Raw genomic sequence first — 22,115 nt, 5'->3', positions numbered from 1 at the left:
ATAAATTTGGTTATATGGAAAATCAAAGCCATCTGATGTCTAGAAAGAATAAGAACTCAGGGATGACAGGCCGCAGACATCTGGATTTTTATTTAAACAGTCTTCAGCTATGTATCTGAATCATCTTTCGAAAGGCAAATATCTTTAAAAACCCCTTATTGACTGTCTAATACTATCCAGGTGTGTATTTGATTTTATATTCGTACTAACATATTGTCCAAGTGAAAAAAGTCTTGAGTTAAGTACAATTCAGAAGCTGACACCTAGGCATTAAAAGGAGAAAACGGAGAAAAAAAAGAGGCGGCAGAGAAGTAGGCTAATTTTAAATATCTAACTTTCAGGACTTGTGCCTGGAGAGTCAGTTTCTGAGTCTGGATCAGATTTGGGATAGTTTAAAGTCGGAGCACCCCCCGTGATTTACAGCCGTTAAAGCAGGCAGAGGTCTGAGAACACAGGGCTAAATCTGAGGCATGCATTCAAGTCCCGCTGTGATAAAAGCAGAGGCGGTTAGACCTTTTGCTCCTAAAGACGCTCTGGCACTGCAGGGATATTCATTTTGTCTGCAAAATCAAGCATGTAATTTCCCTTCTCCCTTGCTTTCTCCTTCTGTCTCTGTCTCCGGCCAGTCCAGTGGCTCAGCGGCAGCAGCCAGTCTCCCTGGTGACAGCCAGGACAGCCAGCCTTCAGCAGGGTGGTGTGGGCTACGCTTTCACGGCAGGACGTGGGCTGGAAAGCCCCCACATCGGCTTTTTCCTGCCTGTCAGGAGTGCTTTAGAGCAAGACTGGGGAAACCCTGAGACATCACCGTGTTTGAAAGAAAAAAATGTGAAGAAATCATGTAAATAAAAACAAAACAAAGAAAAAAAGTCCAACACCCAAACACACCCCCCCCCCCAAAACCAAACCAAAAAAAAACCTCAAGCCACAAACCCCCAAATAATCTGTCCCTCAGCATCCAAACTGAACTCATAGAAAGCTTCCAGTTTATTTGCAACGTTATGTCAGATTTACACAGTGGTCACAGAGATTCAAACTGATCCCTACCATTCATCAGTTACAACCAGCTTGTATGAGCGTGTGTTTGCCTGTACAGCTGTCAGGCTTGGCATCAGATAAGATTCCCAGTCCACAGAGCCAGCAGAAGCGACATTTCTACCTGTTTTCAAATGAAACAGAGGTACTTGAATCTCTAGAATGTGGATTTAGTTGTGAGCTTTATCTGCTACTTTCAGATGTTATCTGCTGCTGGTGAAGCTGAGCATGAATAACTTACCAGCCTGCACAGATAACTTTGCTTTTTGTTTCAGTCCAGCTCAAGACAGAAATCCCATAAAAGCTTTCATTCCAATCCATGGGCTGAATGATCATACAGGAGTTGAAGAAGTAAAATTCCTGAGGCACTCCTTAAGACTTTTCCAAGAATTTAAAAAACCCTCTTATAAACGGCAGCAGAGATCGAACACTGGAGGGGAGGGAAGGGGGGGGAGCGGGGGGGGAGAAAGGAAGAAAAAACTTTGGCAGGCGTACAGTGTCTTACATCAATCTAGCAGTCAGCATCTATGTAGATGTTCTTTCCTCCTTTTGTGCAACACCCCTTTCCTCCTACAGACCACCCAAAGCCCTATAAATAATCCAGGGGCTGTATTTTTTCTCCAGATTACTCTTCAGTCCTCAAAGGAAAAATAACAGGCAAAGGAAGGGAGAGAAGGAGAAGGGAAAGTGAGGAGGGGAAAGAGAAAGAGAGGAAAGATGGCTAGTGAATTCAAAAAGAAAATGTTCTGGAGGGCAGTGGTGGCTGAGTTCCTTGCCATGAGCCTTTTTATTTTTATCAGCATTGGCTCAGCTCTGGGTTTTAGCTTCCCAGTGGTGGGCAACAAAACTTCAACAAGGTCTCAGGACAACGTGAAGGTTTCTCTGGCTTTTGGGTTATCCATCGCTACTATGGCACAAAGTGTGGGCCACATCAGTGGTGCACACCTGAACCCAGCAGTGACCCTGGGCCTCCTGCTGAGCTGCCAGATCAGCATCTTCAAAGCACTCATGTACATCATTGCCCAGTGTCTGGGGGCAGTGGTGGCCACAGCTATTCTGTCGGGAGTCACCTCCTCTCTCCCAAACAACCTCCTGGGGCTCAACTCGGTAAGTAGAAACTTTTAATTCCTTCTTCATTTTTTTAGAGTAGAAATGTAAAGATGTGGTGGGGGGGTGGTGGTGGTGGTGATGTTGGCAGTGATGGTGACCTCAGGTAGTCATTTGTTTATTAAAGTCCTGACTGATACCAGGATAGACATGTACCATGGGGATGGTCCTTCCTCACCACCTGTATTTTGGAACTTTAGGATGTTATGGTCATGTTCAATTTTGTACATCTAAGTTGCTGAAAGGTGCCTTTTAACACCTGTTTGACACGGAAATCACTAAGAGTTGCATAATCAAGTCCCTTTTGTTGTTCTGAAGGTTTCAGACAACGTGCTGATTAATATGCATATATCAATGTTGTTTTTGCTACTATGATGAATATTGGTTTTGCTACTATGAATATTGTTATTTTTCAATACCTAATTAATGGGTTGTGTAACCTGTTGATGAGTGTAATGAAAACCTGTAGGAACAGCAGGAGAGAAGTGTAGCAAGAGAAAGCCTAGCACCAAAAGTGTGAACATTACCTGTTGTGTTAGGCAGGGTGCTCAGATCTAGCCTGACACAGAATTCTATCTGCACTTGCTGTGAGTTTCTGCTTTTGCAGTGCAAAATTGGGAAAACCCTGCGTTCTCAGTGTAGCCTGGGGAAAGATGTGAGGCAGCTACATTTAACAGGGGTGCAGGTTTCACCCCTCACCCAGCAAGGTGCTAACATCACACTACATTAAAAATTGCCTGGTCACAACTTCTCCTCAAAACATTGACATTTTACACCTGTCCCATAATGTGAGAAAAAAGGATAGATACACTTCTAAACTTGAAATCATCTCACTGTCAGAGCTACTGCTGCTGCCACTGCAGTACACTGGGTAATATAAATGAATTTGCCTTATAGTCACTTGTTTCACCTCATTCTGTTAGGAACAAGCATTTAACATCTGGTTTTTTTTTTTGTCTTTTTTTTTTTCCTCCCCTTTCTTGAGAATATTCCTGACTGCAGTTTGAAACTTGAGCTAGTTTGAAATCTTATGCCCATTTGGAGTCACAGGGATATCTGGGACATAAAGCTGCAAATACAATATCTCCTCAGGAATCATTTAGGCAAAAGGGGAAGAAAGGAACAAAAAAATTAAATTAACAAATTAATTTGCTTTTGCATTATAGTTAATTCAGAAAGTGAGGCAGTTTTTGAAAACATACTACAACCTGATATGAAGAAGGTGATTCCTGAGCAGCTTAGTATCATCCACCCTCGTGTTACTCTGCAGGCTGGTTGCTTACCTTCCTTAAGCCTTGTGGCTGCAGGTATTCCATCGTGCCAATGTTTTGGAAATTTTGATGGGTTTATACAAAATATTTTGGGGAAAAAAAGCAAATAATTTTATTAACTCCAGAAGGCTCTGGCTGTGGGTGTCATACGTGCTCTTTCCCTCTGAAACCACTGGCAGAGGGAATTGCTCAACCGCATGCGACAGAGTATCCGCCCAAGTGGTTTCCTCGAGAGGTCCAACTGCCATTAAACACAGGAGGTCTGGTTTCAACAGCACTCATGTTTGGTCCTACTCTTTTGCTTGCCACGAAGTGCTGACAGCTGGCTTATTTGCCTGTCCAAAAGCCCTGAAACTGTAAAGGGGATGTAGATAATAATCCAAAACTCTTCTTGCTCCTCAGTGAGTAACTCTTCAGACTACAAAGATATTATTCAGAGCCCTGCACAAAGACATCTCAGAACAGAACCAAAGAGGACAGATGGAAAGAATAGGAATGATCAGTGAAGTTACTGATCTTGTAAGCTTAGGACACTACTTCATGACCCTGAAAAATTTTAGGATGGAAGCTCTGTTCCTCCTTGAGTAATGCCTCTGGAATACCACCATTGTTTTAAATGGCCATAAAATACAGGCAAAACCAGATAGTGTAAGTCTTCATCATACCAATTTTGCAAATCTGGCAACAGTTTCTGTGCAAGAATTAATGGATAAAATAGTTCGTAAAAGCCCTGGTCTCAGTGCTTGTCATTGTCAAAGTCTCAGAATATTGACTTTTTCTCTTTCACATTCAGTTATAAATGTTCTGGCTAGAGGAAGAGGTGGGAGACCTCCCTAGGGATGGGGAGGGCAGCAGCTGTTCTTCTCCCCTGCAGGAAAGAGCTAGAGAAGAAAGCAAAAAAGCACTGACAAGCCAGAACTGTTTGGGGAGGGAGGTGAGAGTTGAGGAGGGAGTTGGATCTGTGCGCAGCACAGGGGAGAATGGCAAAACAGCTGTCCTTGTGCAGAGCTGATCACAAACAGGGCATACTCTGAAACCACAACCCAGCACTGAGAGCACACTGCTTCCTTTAACAAATAGATGATAAGGGGAAACCACAGATATTTGCTTTTATGTCATGCTTTTTAACCTGAGGAGGGAGGGACAGAGCTGGTATCCCTGCCAGCTGCTTTGTCTTCCTGCCCTTCCTCTGGAAAGTGAAGAGTAGATTCACTATTGAGAAAAAGAATATGGAGAAGGGGAATGCTGTTTCTTTAACAAGGTTGGAAGAGGGTTTGGATGTGCGTGGCTCTGTCCTCTGTTCTGTCCCTGTCATGCTTTTGAAGGAGTGTTATAGGAAAAATGCAGGAGCAATTTAATGATGTCAGTGGCTATCCAGTGTCCCCGGTGGATACTTGGTGGGACTGCATGCCTGAACTTAGATTTATCCTGCCCAGCTGTATGTTCTGCACTGAGGTGCCAAGTGAGGAGCCCATTTCCGTAGGCTGATCTCTATTTCACAGAGAAAAAGAGACAAAGAGAGGTATGTCACACTTCAGATTTGTTGCATTGTCCTCCAGAAACAGCCAGCTCTTCAGCATGGTGAGGCTCCAGCATAGGAACTTTCTGTTAATATTCAAAATGAAGTAGGATGAATTTGTGCCTTTTTCATTGCCGAAAGAGAAAAAAGGAAAAAAGCAAATGGAAGCACAGAAAAGAGTCATGGAAGGTGCAGGACTGAAGAAAAAGAAGGGGCAATGAAAAGGCAGGAAGCTCCTTTAACATGTTCATGTTTGTTTTATACTAAGACAAGGAAAACAGTCACATCTGAAGAGTTTGATCCAGACTTCACTGAAGTAAATGGAAATATTTTTAGTTACTTTGGCTGATTTCAACATCATTCTGGCCAATATTCAGAGAGGTATTTAGGTTACTGAATCCTTTTAAGACATTTAACTTCCCATATATATTGGTAGTGTTGTGGGTGCCAAAGTAAAACTTTCAGAATTGGAAAAGCTGAAAGAGGATTATGCAGTGTGCTTGTTGTTCTAAAAAATTAAATCTTTTTCCTTACACAATCTTGTATCTTTTTTGTTTTTTGGCAATTGCATTACTATGTGTTACAAATTTTCACTAAGTAAAACTATAAGAATAGAGAAAACCTAATCCTAAATGCACTTAACTGCCAGCATAGCTGGCTATTGTCTAATGAGGACAGATCCGTAGTTTGGATAATGGAAGAAACTATTCATCATGGGCAGTTAATGACCAACAAAGAGCTCAAGAGGAAAGGTGGGTGAGAGAAGAATTTTGTACTTTAAGCTAACTAACACAGTATTCACAGTTCAGCCATGATTATCTTGAGAACTTTTATCAAGGTTTCAAAAACATGCTGAGAAAATTTCTTTATATCAGTGTTTTTTGTTTTCTTTCTTTTGTTTGTTTGGTTTATTTTATTTTTTGGTGTGAAAATAATTGAGTTTCTAAAAAATGCAGACACTGCTTTACAATTTCAGAATTTCTGTATTTTGACATACTGAATAGAGTGCGAGGAAATGTGCCCCCTAAGTCTCTGGACTACAGTTTGAAAACTCTGCCTTGAAGTTTATTATGAAAGATATCATTTTTTAAGTTGTAAATGGATCAAAAATCGTAGGCAAGAAGAACAGGCCTGAAGGTAGTGTTGCTCAGAGCAGATAAAGAGAAAATAAAAACAACCAAGAAAAACAAATAGAAGGACTTGGCTTTAAAAAACACAGTGGACTGAGGAGTGATGGCTGTGTAACTGAACAACTTCCTGGAAAAGTCAGAAGGGATGTGTGGTCAGTGGTTTCAGAGGCCTGGAACATTTTCTTAAGACAGGTGAATAGTCACATAGATACCACCCCTGGAGAGTGGAAAGTCACTTGTTGCTGGAACACCCTTTGGATTTCCAGTGCAACCAGCTGTATCTCTGCCACTACTGCGCAGCAGAGTGTCCCTGAAGTTGGATCAGCTGTGGCAGAGGAATTGGTGCACATAAGTGTGCAATGACTTTTGGTGTTAAACACACAGTGGCCAAATCTAAATCCTTTCTCAAAGGCAGCAAGAAAGGAGCCCTTTGCTGCCCTTGGTTCTTCCTACCCAGGCAGTATGTGCTGCTTGGAGCCATTCTCCACCCTCACGAAAGTCACACAGAATGAGTCTCCTTTCCATTTATCTGGATTTTGGTCCAGTAGCAACAGAGCAGCTTTGAACCCCTATCCTTGAGATCGCTTTTTTTTTTTTTTTTGTCTCTGCAGTTTATGTGTTTCACAGCTGCAGCCTTATTCTACTACTTGGGAAAGCTGAAGGCAGAACAGTATCTTGCCTCATGGAAACCGAAGCATAGGATGGGGCATATGATGTATGGATTCTTAGCTTCTGCATATGTATCATCTTATCCCTAGGACATCAGTGCTGTGATTTTTCTCCCAACAAATTCCTAAGGCACAGAGTCCTCTAGTGCAGACATTAAATTGCCACTGCATTTGGAGCTCCCTCATAAAGTTGAGACCTGCCATTCCTCATAATGGTGTGTGTGGGTCAGTAGTGATGTTTTTATCCCAGTATTCCTTACTGCATCTTTCCCATCCTTTAGAAAGCTTCCTCAGAGGGGATCATGAGCAGGAATCACCAGAGTCCCTATGCTTGGTCCAAACCTGTGCACCAGCGGTGGCCTCTGACGATGGGGACTTGCCTGGCTGCCCTTGATGACTCAGTGTTTACCTTGTGATTTCCCTCTCTCTTTATGCCCGCACCCTATGAGTCTGTTCTCCAACCTCAAAATAAACAAAGTTGGGTTACATTGGAAGAATTTCCAAAATAAACTTGACAGTGAGTGTGGACAATTGAGTAAGCGATGTTGCTTTTCCTCTGAGTCAGTATGGAAAATTGCAGTTCCAGAGGTGCCACTGGATGGATGAGACATGCAGTTGGGTTCCTGCCCTACAGTACTTATTAAAAATCCCTGAATGCTTTTGTTTTCAATGCAGATTATATACTGCATCTTTCTCAAATTTCAATACAATGAGCTTTGTTCTCTTTGCCACTGCCCTTTACACGCCTTGTTTTCTATCCAGTGTCGTCTTTTCCTGCCAGCCTTGCCTGTGCTGGGACATCTTCGTGCTTAAGCACTCAAGCTTCTACAAGGGGCCAGAAATTGCTGTATTTTTAGAATGAGCAAAATGGTTCCTGTTCATAAGATTAGTCTGGAATTTTTATTTATTAACAAAGAGTTCCAAAACAATAGCTCATTATTCAATTTCTGTTCTACAGCAGCAGCCTTTTATGGCATGCCAGCATTGTATTGAATTGGCCGGGCAGGTGGAACACAGGAAAGACACCTGCTTAAAACTGGCCGTAGCCTTGGCTGTTTTCTAATGTTCACACATTGTGACAGCAGAAACATCTGGGCTGACATGTAAACCTCACAGTTATCACCCTTAGTGATCATCCACCTGCAGGACAGCCTTTTGGTGCTAGAACAGAGTGGTTCAAAGTGGGTTTTGTATCATGAATGGGGTTCATGTCCAGAAGATGACCGGTGCATTTTTTGAAAAATGCTCTGCATACTTCAGAATAAAGGTCCTCTTTATTTATTTCTTCTCAGAAATTACAGAAATTCATGAGAGAACTGCACAGAGGGTTGCAAAGTAGTGAATTGCAACAGAACTAAAAATATTAATTTGGTAGATTGGTTTACATTGTGATTTAAATGGAGTCAAGCCGGGATTTTTGGAGAATGATTTTTTTTTTTATGTTTGATCAGCTGTCAGCCAAGGTAAGATCAGGTATGAAATATAAGGAAATTAATTTTGCCACCACCTTTCTTAACTGGTCAATAAACAGTTAAAATTATTTCTCTTTCCTTAGCATTCTATGTATCATGCCATATGTATTTAGATATTTTGTGTGTATGTGTTTACACACCTCCACACACACATACACAAAATAGGTAGCTTGATAGCAAGATTCTTCAAATGAAATAACGCCAATCTCATTTCCCAATTTAAATTGGGTAGAAAAAAAAAATACAAAAATCTGTTGATGGGGGTCAATTCTAAATCAAGATCTGACATAGCAAGAACCCCAGCCTGTGAAAAAAAGGTAATTTCCACAGCAAACATTAGAGTGAATATTATGGATCTCTTCTGATTAAATGGATGCAATGGTAAAAACAACGTAAATCATTGTAGCAGGGCTCAAGCACTTCAGCAGATGTGAACCTTCAGGTGAGTTGAGAACGGCATCTCTTTAATCAGAGAATCCTAGAACGTGTCACTACCTTAGATGTATGCAGCTACATTTAACGTTTTTAAAGCAAAGATACTAAGCCACATCACAAGCGCTAAAGGAAGAAAAAATAGCCCTTGAAAAATTTCCTGTTTGTCTCAAGACGAAATTGCCTGGGTTTTTTTACAGCAGTAGTACATTTTTGTTTATTTGTGCATTCTCTAGCTTAATTGAGATAATTCAATAACATCAATACCCTTACCTGGCATCACAATTGAAAATGTCAAAGAAATCTTTATTCTTAGAAAAATCTGCATTCTGGTGTTAGGGAAACCAGTCCAAACTGTTCTGTTTGTGCTTAAATTCATAGATAGCAAATGGTGTGTTATGTGTCTACATTCTTCAGTTTCTGTATTTCCCCATCTTTAAACTGTTGTCTGTATTCCAAATATACAGAGGCAGAAGCATCCTTTTCATTGTGGGCTGATACATTACCTGGCACAACAGGACATCATGATCTGTGGCTGTGCTCCTCAGTGCATCCAGAATAATATTAGTATCAAGTAAATGTCTCCTGAAGATTTTTCTGGCTGGGAGCTGTATACAGTCATGTGTATTTATTCATGTACAACCTGATGGGAAAGTACTGATCTTTCTAAGATCCAGAGGCAAAGCTAGTGCTGGTGTTTAATTTCTGCAGCTCCACTGAAGTCAATGAGATCTGAGGCTAAGGCATGATATTAACCTAACTTTAACCTCAAATATATGGGGCCTCACAGGCATCAAAGGGGAAACTATAAACAGCAGGAGGACAAAAATGCAAGGGGTTTCTCTTTTAGCAGTCGTGGACTGCAAAGAGCAAAGAAATCCTCTGAGTACTTCCCTGGTAGTGCCTCGTGCATCCCCTCTCCAGGAATTGCTGGGAGGTACCAAAGAAAACCAAACTTTTCAAGGCTCCTGATACTAATTTTGTGCCAAGTGAAGGCAATTAATGCTTTGAAAGCAGAACTGTGGCAAATGTTCCATTACACGTATACACACAACTTCTCCTGAAGTTGATGACTGTATTTGGACCGAGGAATGAATAAAGACATGTTTGTTATGTTTTCCTTCCTTTAATATCACTCATTGCTTGATGAACAAGATGGAGAAATGAAGAAACTGGAATTGTTCCCTGAATTCCAGAAATCCATTGCACAGAGTTGTTTTTTAACTCCATGAAATGCCAAATCTTCAATGCTTTGCACAATATTGACTGTATAAATAACTCAGACTTGGAAAGTTGGAAAACCTCACAGGTTTGCTGGAGTGTTTGTCTGGAAGTATAAAAAGAGTATTTCTTTGGTGCAACAGCCAACAGTCATCATGAGAGGTTTATGCAAATCCAGGTAGTTATTCTAGTAACAACATAGAAAGGTTGATTCTATTAGGCTCAAAATTCAGATATGCTTAAAATTCCCCACTGAATGATCATCTCCTTCTATGATGACAATACAGGACATCATAAATAGCACTGTGATTTAAATGAGTCCCTCAAAAGTGCTATGGCAAATGAACTATTTGCTTGGGTTATGCTGGGCATTGAAAGAAAAAGACCAACAACAAACAGCTCACCATTTCTCTTCCTCTGGATAAAAGTTGTTTATTTCTCAGCAGCAAGATGAAAAAAAAAGTTTCCCCAAAGTGACTTTCCCAGAGGCACATCAAAAGGTAAAGCGTAAATGAGACAGATGGTCTATCTCTAACTAGCTGTGCTAAATGGAAGTCCTATAGAAGAACTGACTTTTGCTTTCTGTTACTGGCATCACATGTAAACTTTATATGCCCTGCTTTAGTATAAATGAAACCATCTTTCTTCTCTTTATGGCATACCAGGCTGCTGCAACACAAAGCCCTGGCTAGTTTCTCATCAGTCTGACGATAGGGTGGGAGGAGGGAGGTTAGTCTTGTTCCTGGAGGGTGTCTGCTCTCCAAAGAATGGAAAATATGATTTCTGCTTTGGGAATTGAATGAGTCCCCTTTAGAGCTCTTAAGGCTGTATTTATAGGAAGGATAATCTAGCATAGGACAATATGTTTTGTCCCTAGGTTCTGCTGAATGCTTCTATTGTTGATCTAGGATATGCTCCAAAGTTAATTCTTAATTCTTCTCAAAGCAGCTTCTTCTGAGTGGTCCTGTTGTATAATTTTAAGTGAAATTCTTTAGATTTTTGCCTGTCACTACTTACTCACTAAACAAACGAGACTTTTTACTCTCTGAACCTCTAGCACTCGAATAATGGGTATAGAAACAGCCATTTCAATGTGATACCTTTAAATAGCAAGGAGAGAAGAGAATAATTGTAGATAAATAGCTGGGGATAAACTCTCTGAATACATTTTTGCCTACAAGTTAAAGGAAGGTTTATAGCTCAGTAGATCTGGGACAGGCTTCCAGAAGAAGAAAGGTATGTTATCAAAATGGAAGTTATCAAGTTATTTTCATAACAGAACTGGAGGTGAAAGAATAAGAAGAGTCAGACAAAATTACAAGCCAGCCAGACAAAGATGATTTTGAGGGTACTAAGGAGATCTCTTTCTGAGAATACATTTGAAGAACATTACATTAAAGAACTTTGCTCAGTGAAACACATAAATGATAGTATAAAGCAACATAATTAATATTTCTAGCATGGGGATCAAGAAAAGAACATGAACTATTTAAATTAATGTAAAGAGTTTTTCATATTAAGAAAAATAAGAAAAAACAACAAAGGGAAAGTTTAAGCTATAGGAAGAAAACACATTAACAGTGAGAATTTGCTTAAGTAAAATGCTGAAAATCTTCCTTTAAGAAAAAAAGTCTGCTGTGGCAGAGGTAACATGGGATGCTGAAAAGAGCAGGTCCAGTGCAAGTAGTTAGCCATTTACTTGAATTCGACACACAAGGAAAGAGTCTGTCTATTATAATTTATTTATTGCAGCATAGCTCCTGAAAATGCTAGATTTTGTGTAGATAGGAGAACATAGCTCTTCTTGTAACATGAATATTAAAACCACTTTAAAAAAAAGTAATACATTTTTAATCAGTCCACAACATGCTTCTTATTATGTGTCAGCCATGCTATTGCTGGGGTTCTGCAAAATCTGCCTTACCTAGGGATGACTGGGATATGAAAAAAAATACCATACATCAGTAATAATACATGTGTCACTAAATTGCTGTGGCTTTGCTTTTCTGTCTCTAAAAAACATCAGCCAGCATGGCTTGCAGTGAAGTGTTTCATAAGAATGGACAAAGTTGACATTCCCCAATGAAAAATAGATTTCTACATTTCCAGAGGCCTATTATTTTTCAGGAACAATGAGAAACTAATCCCTGTTATATGAAAGTAAGCTGGACCCTGGAAGATACAATCCACAGCTAAAGGTTTGTTTGGAAGAGTTGGAGCATAGCACTATGTAATGAAACCACCTTGCATAACAGTCTTATCCATATAACAGGAAACAGGTTTGAACTTGGTATACTTTTACTCCTAATGAGAAAAATATGAAGCCTCTAGAGAAGTACACAGTTGGGTTTACCTTGGGCCAGTTTAATTTCCTGCCCCCGTTTCTCTTCTGAAGGCAGACAACTCATAAATATCCTGCTCTAAAAAAAACCCAACCAACGCAAAAAAAAGACAACCAAAAACAAACAAAAAAACCCAACACCCAAACCCAAACCCAAAACCCAAAAGGAAAGAAAACATACCATTAATTTGCCCAAATCATTGCTTGAAGCTTTGGAATTCAGTCAGCTAAACATGGTAGTTAAGGGCACTTCTGAGAAACCAGCTTCATTGTTCCTCTCTCCTGTCTCATGTTGCAGACATATGGCAGCAACATGACCACTACCCATTTCCCAAGACCTAAAAGCAGCTGTTTGTCTCAACTGGTTACTCTCATGATCATGACTAGATAAAGATTTTCAATTCATTTTGCCCTTGGGTTTAATGGTCCTCATTTGGTTAGGGAATGTAGTGATAGAACAAGGGGTAATGGGTTCAAACCAATATATAAGAAAGAAGCTCTTTACTGTGAGGGTGGTGAAGTACTGGAACAGTAGTGGTAAATGCTCCATCCCTGGCAGGATTCAAGGCCAGAGTGGACAGACCCCTGGGCACCATGATCTAGGGTAAGGTTCCCTGCCCATGGCAGAGGCATTAGAACTAGATGATCTTGAAGTCCTTTCCAGCCCAAACTATTCTATGATTCTATGATTATGTCTCAATTGACTCACCAATATAATCCATATGCATAGCCTGCAATCTATATGCATATCCTTCACAGTGACTGATCCACCAGCTGTAGTTCCACTATCTGCATATATCACCAGCTTTTTCAAGACATGAACTCATCTGAACCAGAGCAGCATTGAGGAAATTGTGTCCTAGACCTTTCCACAAGAAGAGCCTTTCCAGAGGACCAACGTCTTTTACATGATAATTCAGCTTGGAAGTGACCTCAGGAGGTCTCTAGCCTGATCTCTTGCTCAAAGCAGAGTCAGCGCTGAATTCAAACCAGGTTTCTCAGCAGTAGCATTTCCAGAGAAAGCTAATCTTTAAATGGGGAACCAGTATTGTACCTCATACCATTGTCCAGCAATGCAAAACGGAGGGCTGCAGCAGGCTACAAGTGCTTCCTTAGGTTCCAATCAGTTGCAGCTCAGGAGCTTTCTGAATGAATGCGATTTCTATAAATTTACTGATTTTCATGGATTTTTCTCCCACAAACTTGTTCAAATTACAGTGAAATCAGGTGAAAATATTGATGGAATTAAGCTTACATAAGGTTACATTTCACTTGGACCGTCTGTCTATAGGCTTCTGCTTGTTGTCTGGGTGCTATTTCAGTCAAAGGAAAATTACTCAGTGCAAGCTAATGCAGTCAGGATTGATTCAGCTGATCAGACATAGGTTTCTACATACAATGCTCTGATGTTGGCAATTACATAACCCATTTCTTGGGTGTGTTTCTGCCTTTTCTCCTGTCAAAACAGTGAATTCGAAATTAAATTTAATGGAACAATTCATGTGAACAAAAGAGAAGAAGTCTGGGTTGACTCCTATAGTGTGGGAAACTGTGTTGGAGTGTGAGCTTGTGTGTTTCATATTAATCCTTTAGAACATATTTGGTTCCTTAATGCACTGAATCCCCTCTTCAAGCCTCACAAGTCTGAAGCATGAAAAGCTGACCTACTTTCTGCCATTTTTTCTATTGCCTTAATGAGCATCACCTGAAATGCAGAGCATCTAACAGTTATTGTACTGATATGAGTAGAGATCAGAGATTTCCTGACAGACCCATCAATGGCAAATTCAGCATCAGCCCACATACGCTGCTCACATAAGTTTGTTGTGACTGCTGGTAAACAGCCTACCAAAACAGGGAAGAAAGTCACTGCAGTGTGGATATAGGTCACTGGAAAGCGGTCCCTTCACCCTGAAACTACAGTAAAAGTGACTGTCTTATGTTTCAAGGCATTATTTTGTCTATTTAAGAACTAGATATATGGTCACCTTATATTATGGATAGTCTCAGTTGTAGGATGCTAGATTTTAAGACCATCAGTATTTTTTTGCCTTTCATCGACACCTATGGGTAGTCCTCCCCTGTAATGTTCAGTACTACTTCCTACTAGATCCAGATTAAGCTATAGACAGTCCTGAGACTTCTGGAGTCAGGTATTCTACTAAAATTCAAGCCTTCCTTAAAAAAAACCCTGAATAACATATGGAAAATACAATGAAAGAGTAACTAACTCATGTTGGTTATGCCTAACTGGTTCTGTCAAGAGCTTAAACCAGCAGATTCAAAAGGTGCAAAATGTTTTGTATTGTGTTGTTATATGGGTAACACTTACAAATCCACTGTGAACAAGGATCATAAATCTGAATATAAACACACATACACATGTACATTTTAACTTGATACTAAGAAATGCAGCTTTCTATTACCCATCTTACGCTTTGGCTGGGATGTGGTTAGGGTGGTGGAGACTCATGCTGTTTCATGTGTTGCTGTCCCAGCTATTGCTGCATGATATTGTATCACTGACAAGTAGGCAAATAATGAATGTCAGTGATGCTACACTTATACACTGGAGATCCACAGACCACAACAAAGCAGAGCATTCAAGGTTTGTCTCATTTTCCCTCATTTTGGAAAATGGCCCAGAGTCCTTTCTCTCACAGTGGAATCTTAGGTCCCTGGCAGGCTGCATAAAATTACATGCTAGAGGAAAACAAGAGATTTCCTATGACATTTCCAGGTTTTCTTTGACTCCACACACGCCATCAATAAGTGTTGATTAGCAGGGAGAATGACCTCAAGTCACATCAGCTGTAGGATGTGTTTTCCTGGAGGGAAAGGAAGAATATAATTTCCGCCTCTCAAAGATAAGGATTATCACAGGTTTTAAAAGCATAATTTTGCTCTTATTGTCTTTTATTTTTCTTTTTTTTTTTTTTAATAGAAGCCCTTCAAATGAAGGGAAAGACTGCAGGTCAGTGTTTAGTCGTTTGTAATGCCAAGGCTTTGTCAAATACTAACATCAGTGTGTCAGACATCAGATGCAGATTCTCTGATGTTTAACAGTTGCATTACAGTAGAAGAAAATTTAGTTCCTCATCCACTTATCCATTTATCTGCATATCACTCACTTATTTGATAATATGTCTGCTTTTTGACCGTTTGGCCTTCCAAATGCGAGATAGGATTTTGCAGATAGGGATGACTAAATAACAGTATAATTTAGCGATATATCAACCATACAGCATGAATTTCTGGATCATGTAATTTTTACTGCTGGCTGATATATATATATATGCATTAGATTTGTATTGTTCACATGTAAGTGCTATTAAAGCTGACAGTTTCATTGACTGATTTCAGTTTGTACTGTATGCATGCTGAAGGAACAAAAATGCCCACCATTTCAACCAGAATTTCTTTCTACCTCTGGATGAACTGCCTCTAACTCAAGGGTATCAGCTCTGTGTTTTAAAGATCAAGATATAAAAATATGTTAATAATGATTCAAATTGGCAGATCTTACAGATCAATGTGTTTTCACTGGTTTTAATGTAGCTAATCAGATTTATGCTGACCAAAGACTCAGATGATTTCTTTCCAGTGCTTAGGAATTTGATATTATGCTGCTGTGTTGCAGAGAAGAAAGAAAGTGAATAGCAAAGGTAGAAAGTGGAAGAGTTCAGTTAAACATCTTTAAGGTTATTTAATTATTGGGTTTGGGGAGATGGAAAGTAAAACCACAAAAACAGATTTAAAACATGATTTCCCATAGTTCATTGCTCTGTACGGGTCACAGTAGCATGTTGTGTTTTTGCCATCTATGACCTAGTAATTTTTAATGGAAAGACTATGATAGATTGGATAACCTACTGATAGCACTATTATTGAACATAAGTTTTGCAGACTCTGCTTCCTACTCTGAGTCGCTCACATTCTCAGTTTCTCTGGCCTCTATCCAAGCTCGTGTTTCATGCTATCCATACAATGTAGTTATTTCTGCTTAGCACAAAGTTATTCAGCTGAGATACAGGCTTCTTTTAACTAAGGTACTACTAAATATACTAATTAGGAGAAGGATTAAAACCTTGTTGTAACATTGAATGGTTTAAGTCCATGCTTTCTTGTCAAGCAAAAGTTTTTACAGGTAATCCTGAAACACGACAGTACTTCTACTGTATAATGTTTATTTATGTGAATTAGCATGTTTTCAATATGTTCTACAGCATTTACCTTCCTGTTGTAGTGGAAGGTGTCCATATCCATGACAGAGGGTTTGCAACTAGATGATCCTTAAGGTCCCTTCCAAACCTAACTATTTTATGATTCTATGATTCTACATTAATAAGAAACTTTACTGATGTCATGATTAGTAAAAAAAAAATAAAAAAAAAAATTAGTCTACATGTGAGTTAAGCATCTAAGCTCTTGTAGTCACATAAGATCTAGTTAATACAAAATGAAAGACTGCTCTATTCAGCTGACTCTCAAGTGATCACCTAATTTCGTCAGCTCAGTGGATCTGATCTCCATTGACTAAGTTCATTACCTACCCAAGTCAGAGAAACATTGCCTAAGAATTGACATCTAGAGACATTTTAGATACCTTTGAACTTCAGTAGTACTTGTGTCACATTTTCCATTCCAACATGAACACTATGGATATCTCAGGGTGTTTCAAGTGACATTAAAGTGGCGTATTTTCAAGCAATCATCACAGTATAAGTGTCAATATTAATGTGGAAATCCGACCATAGGACCAGCATTTTGCAAGACATTGCCCTTGTTTTGAAGGGTTCATATTGAATTACAGGAAATAAGTAGTGATGTGAGAAGAGGAGATTAATGTGACTTGTCAATAGCAGGGATAAGTACTTTCAAGCTACACAGAGCTATGCATATTTCTTACTATTTGTCCCTTTCTTCTCCTACCCCTATTTGCTTAGCAATTGTTGCTGAATGCAAGCTGAGCAATGATTAACATGACCACAGGATCCTCTTTCTCAGAAGCAATGTATAAATGTCTCAAGGCATCGCACTTCACTTCTATGGGTCAACTCTGCTGAAGGTGGATCTCTGGCTCATTTGTTTCTCACACGTAGATCAGTTATGTTATCATTGCTTCTAATGGTTGAGCATCCATTTTTGACTGGATGCAGCAACCATGCAACCATGATGAGTCACCAACAAAAGCTGGTTATGCCTAGCCTTTAGTACAGCAGTGAGTGTTTCAAAAGTAATTTCTTTCCAGTTTTTCTTTTTTTTATTTTACCCTCCTTGTTAAGTAAAAACAACCTGAGGAGAGAAATAGCTGTGCAGGTCTGTGTTTTCCCATTGAGAAAGTAGGTCCTGCAAAACTTTGTTGTATTGGTTGAAGTCAGATAGGAATATCAAGCGACATTTTCTTTCTTGTCTCCATGCAGCTTTCAGAGGGAATCAATGCAGGCCAAGGACTAGGTATCGAAATCATTGCTACCTTCCAGTTGGTGTTGTGTGTCCTTGCCACCACAGACAGGAGGAGGAATGATGTCTCGGGATCAGCACCTTTGGCCATTGGTCTCTCTGTTGCCTTGGGACATCTTCTTGCTGTAAGTTTTAACTCTCACAGTTGAAATCTGCAATATTATCCCACCTCAGGATGGGCCAGTGAGGGCAGGAACATGATTGGCAGATGATAATTTCTCCCTTCTTCCACTTCAGAGAATAACTTTTTTTCTGCAACATTCTTATTTGGGCCATGTGGCTATGCCAATAAGCGATGATGTTGCACACCTGGGAGGAATCACTGCAGTAGGACTTGTTTCCTTGGTGGGACAGGACAGATGCATGGAAAACAGTCTTTCCCCCTTTTTCTGAGGGAGAGTGGGTGGGATGAATAAAACTGTTGTGAACATCTGAACCATGCTGTAGGCAGCTGCTTGCTCTCCTGCGCAATGAAGGTGCCACATGTGCATCAGTGCTTCACCACTGTCTCTCTTTCCACCTCCTAGATTGATTACACTGGTTGTGGAATTAACCCAGCCAGATCTTTTGGCTCAGCACTGATTGCCAACAACTTTGAAAATCACTGGGTAAGTTGAATAACTTTGTTTAGCTTACGTTATTCTGCATATGCATAGTCTACAAGATCAAAAACCATTTGAAACACATACCATCAGCACCAAGTCAGTGAATTGTCATTTCAGTTTCATTTAACAATCATCCCTTTTTGCTCCTGAACAGCCTCAGGGGATCACAATATCCTCAAGCTGAGTATGTATGTTCAAAATATGACAGCAGATTTTCTGTGGTTATTTCCTTTTATGTTTATTTATTTCAAATATTTTAAATGTTAAAGCCTCATTACACAGAACCCTGTATTGAGTATTTATTGTTTAAACTGAGTTTGTAAAGTACTACTGCTTAATCTGGGAAGACCTAATTTAGGAAGATTCTTAAGCAGGTTTATAAACTGAAATGGATGATACAACATCTGGAAGCTAATAAAATGTCCATCTAAACGTTCTATGTCAGCTTATGTGCTTTCATGGATAAGTGTTCTGGAAACACTATAAACTTTAGACTATTCTCTGTGGTTAAATGTGGCTAAAATTAGAAACTTTATGAAAGTTTACTTATTTCACAAAAGTTCAATAAAGACGGCTGGTATAAAAGCCCTAAATGAGTATGTGTTCTTTAATACTTAAAGTGTAGCTTGTTCCAACTCTCCTACTTAACGATTTTGGCAGACAGTTGCGGAGGCATTCGTCAAAATTTGATGGTAGTGCAATAGGTTGTGAAAATGTTGGACATGAGTATAGTTTTACTCTAAACACCTAAAAGAAGGACACTGGCAAAATTTTGCCATTATCTCCTACTTAAATATTACATAGGATACTAAGGTAATATAACTAAGCTAGTAACTAGCATTTTCAGAATTTAATAGAAAATTATATTTTGTTGTACAGTGAAGAATTAAAGGTAATAATTCATATTCAACCACTGATACTGATGAATAAAATAAAATGTGTTTTCAGACTCAGGAAATTTTTGGCCACCCCAAGCCCTCAACATCATCTACTATTTCTAATAAAATCAGCCTGTCTTCTAAAACACTTTTATTACTTCTCTTTCCAGACCTTACTTGCCTTAAGAAATTAGACGAGTACAATTTTAGCAATATCACAGGCTACATAGCGGCCAGCAGCAAATTAAGCCCCTTATTAGGTCCTTACTAAGTATTACTTTCTAATTCATCTGTCACTGAAAGTTAGTGGAAAAATGGAATCTAACACCCTTGTTGCTTTTAGAAATAATCTTCCCCTGCTAAAACTATCTGGAGAAACAGTGATGTTTTACCAGTAGATTCCTAATTTTAAATATCAGAACTTGACAACATACAGTTACTAATCCCTGGGGCTGTTGCCAATTCATGGTGAGAAATTCTTGGTTTCTTGTCCTGTGGTTAAGTAAATAATCAGGTGATAGACTGTAATTTTAATGTTTTCACTGTAAATTTCATGGTGGAATAATACCTGATGTATTAACTCGGCTGGGAACTGTGTTTCAGATCTTCTGGGTTGGCCCAATCATTGGAGGAGCAAGTGCTGCCTTGATTTATGACTTCATTCTGGCTCCCAGAAGCAGCGACCTGACTGACCGCATGAAGGTGTGGACCAGCGGTCAAGTAGAAGAGTATGATCTGGAAGGAGATGATATGAACTCCAGGGTTGAAATGAAGCCAAAATAAAGAAACACAAGGAAAAAAAGAAAAAAAAAAAAAAAAGCACATTGGTTTCAGAAGATTTTATCAGTGTTATAGACTCTTTGTAAACCTGCAAGCAGAACTTTGTTTTTTAATTCAATATGGTTTTTCATTTTTTGCCCCAATCTTTATAGCATTTTTATATCTGGGGTTTTTCAATTACAAAATCTGCAGGCCAAAAAGTCGTTAGACACTTTTGCATAGGCTAAATAATTTGGGCTGAAATTTAACCTCTTCCTCACAACAAAATTTTCTGGTGCATTAAGCATATGGGGTTCTCCCAGCACCTCACTCAGTAATGAGAAGTAGTTCAACTGACTGGTCTGTCTGCTGAAAGAATAGACTCCAAGGGCAGAGAACCATCTGCACCAGTAATAAGGGCCTTATGCCAGAAAAATTATTTATACAAATATGCAAGGCTGGTATCAAATGCCAGCAGTGCGCGTGAAAAACTATCTATCTCAAATCATTGCCCAGAAGCACCTTTTGGAAGAAAAGGCCACTAAAAATTACTTGTTATGTAGAATTAACCATATTTTTTTAAATGATTTATAATCTCTGAGGAAGAGGGTCAGAAAAGTTAAACTGGACAAGAATGTCCAGAGTCCCAGGATCCATTTAGGTTTTCTAGTGTTTCATTCTCCCTGAACCTACATCCAGTTTATTGTGAGAATATATGACGAAAAATGTGTAGATATATTAATTCCTGGGAAGTAATAACTAGAAGTCAAGTTGGAGAGTAGTATTAACAATGGCAACAAGAACATGGTGCCAATATATAAACAGGATCTGATTGTTCCTGTGACTACTCTGCTTTTGTTAATCTTATGTAATTTAAGTGTATGTTTTAAAGCAAAGCAGGAAAAAAAAAGAAAGCCCCTTTTTTCCTGAGCCCCATGCTAGTTGACACTGCTGTGACATTCAGGGACAATGAATAAATATACACACAGTATATTTTTTAACGAGGGACAAATATGTACTTGTGTGTAAGTCCATTCTGGGGTTGTTGCTTTGTTTTTTTTTTATATATATATATATATAAATGTTTATATATATGTTTTATACAGAAAGCCTAGTATACTGTTTTGTAAGAAAATAAGAGCATAAGACAAGTGTAAAGACTTGCAGCAGTGCTTAGCATAATTAATGACACTGGAAACTAAAGAAAATTAACACTCTCAACAATATGGAAAACTATTTTCTGTTTTCATTTTTGTGTGCGTGCTACTTATGATTTCCCAAGTAACTCAAAGCATTAGCTGGTCTTACCTACTAACTATAGAGTATAGTTAAACCAGATACATGCTCTTATACTTGTTCTGCCCTAAACAGTTTTACATAAGAAATGAGGCCCAGGGAACCTACATAAAAAGCTGCGCACTTTATCATTCAGACAATCACTCCAGAGGTAATAGGATGTCTCCTCTTAGAGAGACAGTGTGGAGTTGAGAGAGGGTCAACATGGGAATCCATGTAGGTTGGATCATTTCATGAAGTTGAGCAGATGTATAGTGGAAAAGATATAAAAAGGAAAATCACCAGCAAAATAAAGCAGTGCATATCTTTCTTGTCTACATTTGGTGTGCTATCCCATGTATTGGCTATGTACGTACAGCATGATTTTTGGGGTGGTATAAAAATAAACAAATCCAGTTGTGCTAATACGTGGAATGTTCATGATTGATTCTTGATTTTTAGTTTGCCTTGTAACACAATGCGATTTCATTTTCTACACCATTCTTCAGGTGCTCACCTGTAAGACTGAGAGAATTTCCATGTTTCTAGTTCTGGCTGCTCCTTTGATTTGATGCTAGCCTTGCAGAAAAGAAGCTTCTTTCTTTGTATGGCAGGCAAAGCAGACCCTCACCTAGAAGCAAGCTCTATCTAGACTACACTTAGAAATGAAGCAGGATATCACAAACTTGTTCTTACTTTCCAGAATCCTTTTTTTTTAAAAAAAAAACAACTTTATTTGCTGGTACCCAATGCATCCATTGACCCGATATTAACCCTTTTTTGCCTTACAAAATCAATGAGCCAGAACTCAAGTTGCAAGTTGCCCAGAGTTTGTTTTCACAAGCTTGACAAGCTGAAGTTACCTCAAATTGATACCTCTATAGTGATAGAGAAAATGTGAGATTTACAATTTGTTCCTTAGTCTACACCCTCCAAAGAGCA

At 39.1% G+C, this 22,115-nt stretch overlaps 1 protein-coding gene and 1 long non-coding RNA gene across 2 annotated transcripts; one reads left to right on the top strand and one right to left on the bottom strand.

Moving 5' to 3' along the window:
• Window positions 1–370: 370 nt before the first annotated feature.
• LOC133212914 (uncharacterized) lies at window positions 371–4,176 on the bottom strand. The gene is made up of 4 exons (XR_009725642.1): window positions 3,423–4,176; window positions 2,667–2,782; window positions 1,274–1,462; window positions 371–793 (listed from the first exon to the last, which is right to left on the bottom strand). It is a non-coding gene; the product is annotated as an uncharacterized LOC133212914 (long non-coding RNA).
• AQP1 (aquaporin 1 (Colton blood group)) lies at window positions 1,621–21,614 on the top strand. Its single transcript, XM_061354754.1, has 4 exons — window positions 1,621–2,139; window positions 17,617–17,781; window positions 18,184–18,264; window positions 19,743–21,614. The coding sequence occupies exons 1-4, from the start codon at window positions 1,750–1,752 to the stop codon at window positions 19,920–19,922; spliced, it is 816 nt and encodes a 271-aa protein (XP_061210738.1). The 5' UTR covers window positions 1,621–1,749; the 3' UTR covers window positions 19,923–21,614.
• The last annotated feature ends 501 nt before the right edge of the window (window positions 21,615–22,115 follow it).

The sequence above is a fragment of the Neopsephotus bourkii genome, unplaced genomic scaffold, assembly GCF_033783945.1.
Source record: "Neopsephotus bourkii isolate Nb327-2 ecotype Australia unplaced genomic scaffold, CSIRO-AGI_Nbou_v1 NB_745, whole genome shotgun sequence".
Taxonomy (NCBI): Eukaryota; Metazoa; Chordata; class Aves; order Psittaciformes; family Psittacidae; genus Neopsephotus; species Neopsephotus bourkii.
Note: the sequence above shows the minus strand (reverse complement) of the source record. Positions and strands in the feature narration are given on the sequence as shown.